Source organism: Saccoglossus kowalevskii, chromosome 3, assembly GCF_978046115.1.
Source record: "Saccoglossus kowalevskii chromosome 3, keSacKowa6.1, whole genome shotgun sequence".
Taxonomy (NCBI): Eukaryota; Metazoa; Hemichordata; class Enteropneusta; family Harrimaniidae; genus Saccoglossus; species Saccoglossus kowalevskii.
The window spans coordinates 34998870-35010029 of NC_140643.1; the positions used below are offsets into that span (position 1 = coordinate 34998870).

Genomic DNA, 11160 nt, shown 5'->3' on the forward strand with positions numbered 1-11160 from the left:
GATGGACAAGATAAGTGGTGTATTAAGCGAAACTTGTTAGGTTGTTTCTTGGGCACTAGTCCTAAAGGAGAAATACGCAAATTGTTAAATGGTAGAGCTTGAAAGGGACCAGCAACCCTGCTTGCCTGCACCTCAGTTTGAAGCATATCCCAAACAATATCTGGATTATTCAATGCAGATTTCAAATTAGGGGATGACCCTCCAACTCTCGGTCCTACATATTTTAAAGAAAACCCTTTTGAAAAACCATTCAACAAATACAGCGCCTTCCCCACATCAAAACCCGTCAGTAATCTACTCATAATGGGCACTTTTACTGGGGTTACCACTAAAGGCAGCAGTTGGGGGTTTGGAGCCAACAGGACCTCGGGGAGTATAGTGGGGGCTCTCTCTTTTTCTGGTGTTAGCTTGCTGTGGCAATCCCCCATTGATTTGACTAGTGGAAATGCGGGAACCACATTTGAAAATTGGAAGAGTTTCCCCACACTTGAAGCACTTGTGGTCGAAACGGCACCCATGTCAGAACTTTCCCCCATAAAAAATTCAACAGAACCCTTTCGGAAAGGACTGAAATGAATTAGCAAACTCCGATTTGTTAGAAGTCGAAAAGCTTCGACCAGCATTGACATTTTTCCCCCAAATGTAATGCTTGTAACCATAATTCCCAGTGTGTCTGGTCCCAGGGTAGTGGGGTTGACTGCTTCAGAAAGCGAAATTGCTCATCATAAAACATCCAGCCAGCCTTTTTGGCTGCCAGATCATGCACCACCTCTCCATATTTCATAAGACCTGAAATATCCTCAGGCTTCTTTAGAGTATACATTGCTACAAAAATGTTAAATGCAGAAATCCACTGCTCAATTGACGCAATTTTCTTAGTACTAGCAGCGGGCTCAAGACAAAGCTGAGGCCTACCCACACCATCAGATAATGCAACGGTGTACCTACCATCCCGCAGGGAGGGATTACTAAGCAGAGTAGCGAAATCAATATAATCACCTGCCCAGATTTTAGATTTAACCTTATCTGACACCCTTGCTACCAAAGGTACAGACTGGCTAGTGAACAGTGTGGTTGGCTACAGCTCTCTCTCTCTCTCTGAACCCTGAATTATAGGTTGCTGTGTAACCTGAATTACAGACAAATCACTAATCTGACCCAGTGGCTGTCTAGCAGCCTGAACCCCCTGGCCTTTACCCGTAATGTCATTGACAACTGGTTGGACGACTTGAGATGCAGTAGCTGCTGCTGGGCTTGCAACGTTGCAAAGACCAGCATCCTTCAAACTTTGAATAACTGCACGTGAGATAGAGGCTGCTAACCCTTCTGGATCCAAATGTTGCGCTGCAGCCCTATTACGTGTTGTGACTGCAGCAGCTCGCTGTTCACCTTGTTGATCGGTAGTGGGGACTTGCAGCACCGCAGAAGGATTACTCCTTACGCTTTGCTGTAGCTGCCCTGGTGACTGGTGCTGTACGCTTTGGTGGCATACTGTTGACAAAATAAATTATTGACAGAAAATAAACTGTACTAAATATCAGTGTTCTATCGCATGATAATAACAATGGTAATAGCAACAACAGAAGTGAAAGGATACCGATAAAAATTACATGCACGTAATTATGAATAAACAGAATTAATTTTGTACAGACAATTAAATAATAATAAATGTTTAACAAAATAAAATCCATGCTAACTAAAGATGGTACATACAACCAATAAACCAATAAAATTGGTAAAACCACTCTGCCATGACAAGGTATGTCATTGGAAGAGGGTACAAAAACAGTACTAGTGCAAATGGCCACCAAAACGGTTACCGAGTATGAATATTGCACTAATCATGCTGTACTCAATCAAAGTAAAACCACCACTGGGTCAAGTAAATTAAATAAATATGCATGGACAGAAGTACTACATCTAATCCGTAAACAACAAACAAATTGCATATATATATATATTTGGATAATCACAAAATACAATCAAATTAATTGTAAGGATTTAAGTATTGCTCCACGTAAGCTTCTATAATATCTGACCTCACTGATGCCATTAAAGTGAATGCCATCGGGGCAGAAAATTGTTGCAGTGTTGCCAAAAACACGCCTATGCTTCCAGAAGTGTCCGTAAGCCACGCCCCCTAACTCCACCTCTAAGATATTGTTTAACTGTGCCACACGTTCGTTAAAGTTACTTCGAGCTGCTGTGACGCGAGGGAAAACCTGACACCCGATAATGACCTTGACGTTCATGCGATCATGCAAATGACGCACCAATTAATTAAACGTGACCCTACATTGGATGCAGAAAGTGATGCTAAATCATTTGTACCCAACTGTAAAATAACCACGTCTGGGTTGAAATCCTGAACGACATGTAAATCGAAACGCTGTATCTTTTCCATCGTACGCCCTCCGACACCATGTAGTTTTATTTCTGCAGAATTACTCAAATTGAACGAAAGCGGCAAAGCACGTGCGTTGCGTTCACTTGACATGGACGTACTCAATCGCGCCACAAAAGAATGACCCAAAATTTAAACTTTAGGCTTCATGATGACTTAAACAAACGTGTGAAAGAATGCCTGAAACCTCAACAGCGGAACGATAATCCCAGGTAAACCAGAACTTGCCTTAAAATTGTCGAAAATACAACTAAAATTGTAGAAGAAACAAACTGCAAGCCGGCAAGTCAACGGTGTAGTTCAAAAGAGGTGGATAAATGTTGCTGCCCCCCCTCTAAGGCACAGTTAAACAAGAATGCGCAAGATTATCAAGATTATCTGTCTATAATCTATGCTATATATTTTAAATTCAATAACAGGGACTGTGCCATACATGGCTTGTTAGTCCCCGTTCAGACGCAGTCTGAAAACGGGGACTTATGTTTTGACCTCCGTGTGTCAGTGTGTGCGTGCGTGCTTGTGTGCGTGCGTGCGTGCGTCCGGACCTGTATCTTAGAAATGCCTGGATCAATCACAATCAAACTTCACACATACATCATACATGATATTATACATATGCACGTCAATTTGTTTCACGATCTCATTCATGATGGCCGAATGGCGGCCATTTTTGTGCTAAAAATCATCAAAATCAAGCATTTTTCGGCTGTTTACAGATGGATTTTGTTCAAAATTGGTATATACGTTAGACATTATAGGACCTTGATGCACATCATTTTATTTTACAATCTGATTCAAGATGGCCGAATGGCGGCCATTTTTGTGCTAAAAAATCATAAAAATCAAGCATTTCTCGGCTGTTTACAGATGGGTTTTGTTCAAACTTGGTGTATACATTAGACATTATAGGACCTTGATGCAAATAATTTTGTTTTTCAGATTAAATTTAAAATGGCCGACTGGCGGCCATTTTGTTTTAATGAATGTGGTTCTCGTCCCATATGTCTGACTTGCTTTCACTGATTATGTTCAAATTTTAAATATTCATTATACATCATGTCATAGTTAGACAGATATATTGGTTTGACGATCCTATTCAAAATGGCCGAATGGTGGCCATTTTTGTTCTAAAAAAATCATCAAATATCAAGCATTTCTGGCATTTATAGATGGATTTTGTTCAAACTTGGTACATATATTAGACATTACGGGTTCCTGGTGCAATTCATTTTATTTGTCAGATCAGATTCAAAATGGCTGTCTGGCGGCCATTTTGTTTTAATGAATGGGTTTCCAGACCCATATGTCTGACTTGTTTTGACTGATTATGTTCAAATTTTTAATATTCATTATACATCATGTCATAGATATCCAAATATATTGGTTTGACGATCCTTTTCAAAGTGGCCAAATGGTGGTAATTTTGGTGATTTTGTTCAAACGTATAACATACATTAGACATTACAGGTTCCTGATGCACGTCATTTTATTTTTCAGATTGGATTCAAAATAGCTTACTGGCGCCTATTTTGTTTTAATGATTGGGCTTCTAGAGCTATATCTCTTAAATGCTTTGACTTATTATATTCAAATTTTATATATTCGTTATACATCATGTTATGTATATATATACATGTATTCAAAATGGCTGATTTTGAATGCTGTTCCAGAGCAATATCTCTCAATATGGACAAGTACTTGTTTGACAATCAGATACAAATGTCAATCATTTTAATGTTAAAATATCATATTTCTGACATGGTTATAATCCAGCTATATTACTATAAACAAAACTATATATCTTAAATTTGATAACTAATGGGGACTGTGCCATGCATGGCTTGTTTTTTATAATTCAGTCCCCTTCTGTCCGTTCGTTCCGAGTCATATTTCAGAACCCTGTGAACCAAATCTGTTCATACTTTATCTTGGACATGTGCACATGCAGTGGTTTACTTGCTTCAATCCAAGATGGCTCACTGACAGCCATTTCTTTTTTTTGAAAATGCGGCTTCGTTTGCATGCTTTGTCTGTTTTTTTTTGTTCAAATTTGGTACTTACATTTTACATGTTAGCATACATGTCTATGACAATTGTTTTGCAATCATCAAAGATGGCCAACTGGCAGCCATTTTTTTTTAAATGTGGTATTGTGTGCATACTTTGTCAGTTTTTGTTCAAATTTGGTACTTACATTGCACATTCTAGATTATATGTCTATGACTAATGACCATCTTGATGTCCATGTCAGTCAGTTTTCATAATTTCATAATCATATCAAAAATGGCCACCAATCGACCATCTTGCTTTTTTACCCATACTACTATAATATCTCCAAGGCTTATAGATCATTCATATTTGGCACTTGCATCAATTTGGCACTTACATCATAAATGTTCATGTCACTTTGTTCCATAATCAGATCAAAGATGGTCGACTGGCATCCATCTTGTTTTTTGGAAAAAGTGGTATCTTGGACAGGATTTGTTGGTTTTCGTTCAAATTTGATAAAAACATTATACATGTTGAGATACATGTCCATGATGATTTGTTTCATCTTTAGCAGCTGGAAATGCAGTTTAGATACATGAATACTATATCCTGCTTAATTTCTGACCATATGTTTTAATTTTGGAAGAGTCAATACATATAATTTCTGCTGATACTAACCCAGCCAACTATTCCCTCTCAATTACTAACTACATGTATTCTTCTAATCCATATTAATTAGTCCCCGTTCGGACGAAGTCCGAAAACGAGGACTTATAATTCGGTCTCCGTCCGTCCGTGTGTCCGTGCGTCCGTCCGTGCGTCCGGAGTCATATTTCAGAATCCTGTGGACCGATTCCGTTCATTCTTTGCATGTGCCTAGTACTTTATGTGGGACATATGCACATGCAGTGGTTTAGCGATTAGATTCAAAATGGCCGACTGGCAGCCATCTTGTTTTTTGAAAATGTTGTATTTTGGACATGCTTTGTCAGTTGTCATTCAAACTTGGTACATAGATTATACATGTTAGGATACATGTCCATGACGATTTATTTTGCAATTGGATCAAAGATGGTCGACTGGCAGCCATCTTGTTTTTGTTTTTTTATGCGGTATCTTGGACGTGCTCTGTCAGTTTTCATTCAAATTTGGCACATACATGTACTTTATACATGTTAGGATGCATGTCCATGACAATTTGTTTCAAAATCTGGTCAAGGATGGCCGATTGACAGCCGTCTGACTTTTTGGCCTTACAACTATATTTCCACAATTTATGTACCATTTTCATTCGTATTTGGCACATACATCTTACATATCAGTGTGTTTCATAATCAGATCAAAGATGGCTGAATAACGGCTGTTTTTATTTTGACCATATTACTATGACACGAAACACGTGTTTTGATGTAAATGTTGTATACGCCACTTGGAACTCAAGTTTCAAAGACACGCTCGCGACAACCCCTCCGCTTTAATATGACGAGCACAAAGAGAACTTAACGGGGACTGTGTCATTTTCAATGACTTGTTTATTTTTGGCATGAATAACATTTCCCCTAATTCTAACACTGACTTGTTTTTAATATTTTATTTTTGTGCCAGGCAACAGTTTGGAAAATATTATAATATGTCACTGTTGTCTCTTCTGGCTTTTTTATGTGCAAATTACAAGTGCTGACACATCATGTATTTTTGCAACAGAAACCCATAATCATGTTTGGGTCTAAATGACAGGGTTGTGCATCCATTTATCTATCAAATTGCTATTCAATGCATTGTCCTTGCGTCAACCAGGCCCAATTGAACACAAGCACCTGCAAACCTGAACCCAAGGTTATATTTATACTACACTGTCCTTTTCAATATCTAAAACATTCATATTTCTGGGCAAGGTCTCAACTATGTTTTTTTTATTTTTACAGCAAAAAAGCTGTGTACAGGTATTCCACACTGAACCAGGTTGATGAATTAGATAATGAGATTGACCTATTATCTAACGGAGCTAACACAACTATATCCTATCATGATGATTCAGATGAAGATATGTTAGAATGATCGGAAATCAAATACTGTAGAATACTTTATTTTCGCTGAAGGAATGATTCAGTGAAAATAAAATCCAGCGAATATACCTTTTTTCCTATATTTTACATTAAACCCATCAAAAATCAGTGAAAATAAATTCTATACAAAACACCCAAAAAGTCTTTTCAGCGAAAATAAAATCCAGCGAAAATAAAGTATTTCACAGTAAGTGGGAATATCTACACAGAAATGAACACACACAGCCGTACAAGTTAAGTGATCACACCAAGGCTCTCAAAACACTGGTATTCATTCATAGTTTGTAAATTTAAAAAAATACATTATTTAAGTGTTGGATTTGTGGTACTCATCATTACAAATTGTCAATGATTAAATTTATTAATTATTTGAATATTGTTGTACAGGTTTAATCTTTCTTCATTGCAATTTTGTCACTTTTTTCAAATTAATTTTCTATGGGTTCCATATCACAAACAGGGCATGGCGAAACGATCACCTCCTAAAGCTGTGTATTTAAATTGTTGTCCAGTGTGTAGCTTCTTTTAGCCGTAATGATTACAGTTACATTGAAATAAAATAGCTTTATTATTTTAAAGAGATATCAGTGCATTTGAAGAAATGATTACTTTGTTGAAATCAATCACAAAACATGCTTACGCAGTATATATGGGGTTTATTTTTTATTTCACTGTCATAATGCCTCCCTGTGTAGACATTTTCTACTTTAATTATTCTGAACAGACAGGAATACAAAACTTGTTTACAGTTTGAGATAAAGTGCGATGCATGTGTATATTTTACTTTATTTTGTCCTCAGTTGTACATTTGTTGGTTTTAAGTTTTCTACTGTAAGGTAATAGTATATTTATAACTGTGCTATCTGGGTATTTCTGATATTTATGATACTCAAGGTATAATGTGAGGGGAGGGGATGGGAAGGGTAGGGTAGGGGATACTTTTTTAATACATACTTTTTCTTTCTTTTTTTTATTTATTATTGAAAAAACACCTGCTGTGTAACGACTTGTCTTCCAAATAACTTTAGCCAACAGTTTTAAAAAAAGGTTAACTGCAGGAAAATGGGGGACTCTTAAATGTATATATTCTTGGTTGAGGAGGCACCCTTAAGACTTATTTACATAATGTATGTTGAATGAAGACCAATGTTTTCTATTTAGGTGCCTTTTTACATATACCTAGGTGGCCTTGGCTCATACATCTCAGTTTTATGTAGAAAACTTTACATTGTAATAAGCAATATTCAGTAACGGGATAACATTTGTATGACCTGTTTTTTTTTCTGAACTTTTGGTAAACTACTGTACAATCAACACTGTGATTGTAATTGAACTTAATTTAATTTGATTTATAATAAGAAATCAATCTAATTAAGGTTAAAGGGAGAAATAAATTTCTATAAATTCTATTGTCTGTGTGTTAATCTGTTGCAGTGTGCTGTGCTTGTTATCGAGATACTGTGATAAAACTATTTTTTTGTGTGTGAGTTAATAGAATCTTTTTTGGTTGATTCAGTAAATAGTGATTTTATTTTTTAAAGAAAATGGACACAGATAGACATAACATTTGCCATGATGTAATCTAGCATTGACAGGCTTAGCAGCAAGTCAGTGTCGTGCCGATGGAGCTTTGTAGAAAGTATGCAATTCTGCCAAAAATAATACTGTGACATCCAAGTTACACCCAAAATGATCATTCAATAAACTGGGTACTCTCATTTTCCCCACAAAATATATAATGCATATAATAATATATAATTGAGTAAGATGCTATCATAAATTCAAAATTATGCAACTGAGAGCTTGCACAGTCAGCTGGCGCACACATGATAATGAAATAAATACGATATTTACTGTAAGGGGGCCGCCATCTTGAATGCAGCATAAAACTAAATAAGAGACAAGTTGTGAAACGCGTTTTTCAGATTCTCACAAATCAGTACAAAAATACAAATCTTTCACAAAAATGCGATCCGTTGAGGTTATATTAAGCCAACCGATAACAAAATTCGGCCGAATTCTGCGTTTTTGTGTGGAAAAATCCCTTGCATACGAACACCTAATTACACGAAGAACATAGAACACTTTCCTGGGGTATTTGAAACCAAAAATTGTCATTCCAGCAGCCAATCATCAATGGCCTTACAGTCAGATGACAATTTCGGTTTCAAATACCCCAGGAAAGTGTTCTATGTTCTTCGTAATGTTACATATCAAATATCGAACAAGGATAGATCAGTAGTAGGAGGAATGCTCATAGGAAAAATTATATGTGTATGACCACCAGGTTTAATTTCATAAAGTCAATTGATCAAAGTAATGATGATTGAATATCTGTGATGGCAAAAGCTCATATTGAGGTTTTATATGTGAGCCAGAACGAATCGTTAACTCTGTGACGGTGAGAGTGGATGTGGGGGACCAGTTTGTTTATAACTTAAAATGACATTCCAAAAAAAACTAAACAATACTCACTTGTCTGACTGTCAGAATAAGTCAATGCTGTGTATTCTGCTGCATTCACAAACTTCAATTGTGCTTCCAGAGTAGATTCACATCTGTATTCAGTGATCAGGAAGCATGCTTCACTCCATGACAAATATGTCATAATGTGTGCTGAGAATGCTGCTCCTTAAAGTTGTTTGTGGGGAATGTTATTATAAATATATAAGGAACGGGTGCATCTAGTAATAGGTGATTTTCCGTACAATTGCGAGATCTCGCGAGATGCATGAAAGACGCGCGTCGAACGTCTTCCGTAAAAATCGAACGATTTGATTTTGAACTCGAATTTCTTTATTTCGTAGCTCACATCGACCGGCCGATCTTTGACAGAGGAATATTGCTTCCGAATACCCTCACTTAATCGAAATTGCCTATCATCAAATGTGGACAGCACATTATTAAGCATGGGAGTGTCCCCCAAAATACTTTCGCGTTTGTTGAATCCCACGCGATGTTTGACGCCACTACGACGCTATGACCTTTGTTTGTCCTGTTTTTACGTTCGATTTCACGCATAACGCGTGATTCTCGCAGTGAACGGAAAATGGTCTATTCTGCCTTCAAACATATTGCATATATAGAGTGAAATTATGGCAAATCACAGGTCATTCATGACATTATTAGAAATTTACAATCCGAAAAAAAACAATGACTTTCCCAACTTATATTGTATACCTAAGCTGCATACAAAGTCATATAAAGCCAGATTATAGCAGGTTCATATAAGTGCTCAACCAAAAACCTTTTCCAGATCATTTTTTTCTGCCATCAAAGATGGTCTTCATATACCCGGTATGTGGCGCTGTTGTATTTTCCCCATCTTTGTAGTAATCTCTCTCCCCCTTTCTCTCTCAAATATGGTGTATACGTTTTCCACCTTTTTCAATATTCTAGATTCACACTGTATATGGTTCTTGTTTCATGTTCGACTGATAGACGTTAATGTTAAAAGCAAGAATTAAAACAAAAAAAACTTGTGGACGACCGTGAATGAAATATGTGTGTGTGCAGCATAGCTTGTACTGAATGCAAGGAACTGTATATTTTCTATTGGTGGTTACTATTATCTGGGGGACATGAAAGTAATTACAAATCTGCCAACGAGGATGTACACCTAAGATACTGCCAGTATTTACTTTGCGTCTCAAAAAATACTCCCAAAAAGGGCATTTACAGAGAACTCGGCAGATACCAATTAGATATATTAATCAAAAAACAAATGATCTGATATTACATTTGCATAATGAATACAAATAATCTCTTCCGTAAAGAAGCTGCAGATTTAAACAAGAAAATTAATAGTAAATGGTGCAAGAAAGTGGAAACCCAATTTGCTAATATCAACCAATCATGATTTATTAACACTGAAAAAATAACAAGAAAAAACTCAATCGAAATGAGCAGACATACAAAACCTAAAACTTTGATTGACAATAGAATTTGTGACACACTGTGTAATGTCATGTAAAAATACAAACGGCAAAGAAATTTACTTTTTGACAACGCAGCAAAAGTAATTACTACGACCACCTCGGATTATAGAAGCATTTAACGTTTGTTTCTGTGTCGTTCCGCGTTTCGTTTTGTCACCTTAATGGGCACCAAACATTTAATACTAGTAAGAATGACAACAACATAATCATCCCAGTTAATGAAAAAAAGCTAACAATATTTTACTTATTGTGATGCCATTTTGAGGATTCAAGAATTCGAAAATGGAAAATAATTATTTGCATAAATAGTGCTACTGAACCCCGCTTGTGTCATTGTACGTATTTTACTTGTTGAGGAGTCGCTAGATCGCAATATAAGGCAAATTAGAGCAACAAGAGCGCTGGATCGTCAAGAAATCACGATGGCAATACTTATAACAAAAAATCGCTGAAGTATATCAATAAAAAACACAGACTGATACTTGCACTTAAATCTGACAAGATAAAATATTTATGGCAAAATAAATATATAGTAAGTTTGTGAAAAGTAATAATGGACGGATCTCGGCTAAAGAAAATGCGATTGTCATTTCAAGCTCGCATTTTTGTAAAAGGTTCGTGGGGTGAAATGAGTAAAGGCACGCCATCAACGACGAAAGTGGGACAGGGTGGATCATGAAGTGGCTACTAGTATTTGATGACCAGCAATGTGGCCTGCTACTTTCCTTTCTCTATAGATTGTTTGTATCATACTTCATAT

The 11160-nt window shown here is 36.6% G+C and overlaps 1 protein-coding gene across 2 annotated transcripts in view; it reads left to right on the forward strand.

The window, feature by feature from the left end:
• The window catches only part of LOC100313736 (sortilin-like protein receptor), a 50329-nt gene extending 42458 nt beyond the window's left edge, over positions 1-7871 (forward strand). The window contains 2 exon segments of one of the 2 annotated variants that reach the window (NM_001168188.1): positions 6322-6466; positions 6651-7871. In NM_001168188.1, coding sequence (NP_001161660.1) covers positions 6322-6454 — 133 coding nt within the window. In that variant the 3' untranslated portion in view covers positions 6455-6466; positions 6651-7871. 2 annotated transcript variants of the gene reach the window in all.
• Positions 7872-11160: the final 3289 nt, after the last annotated feature.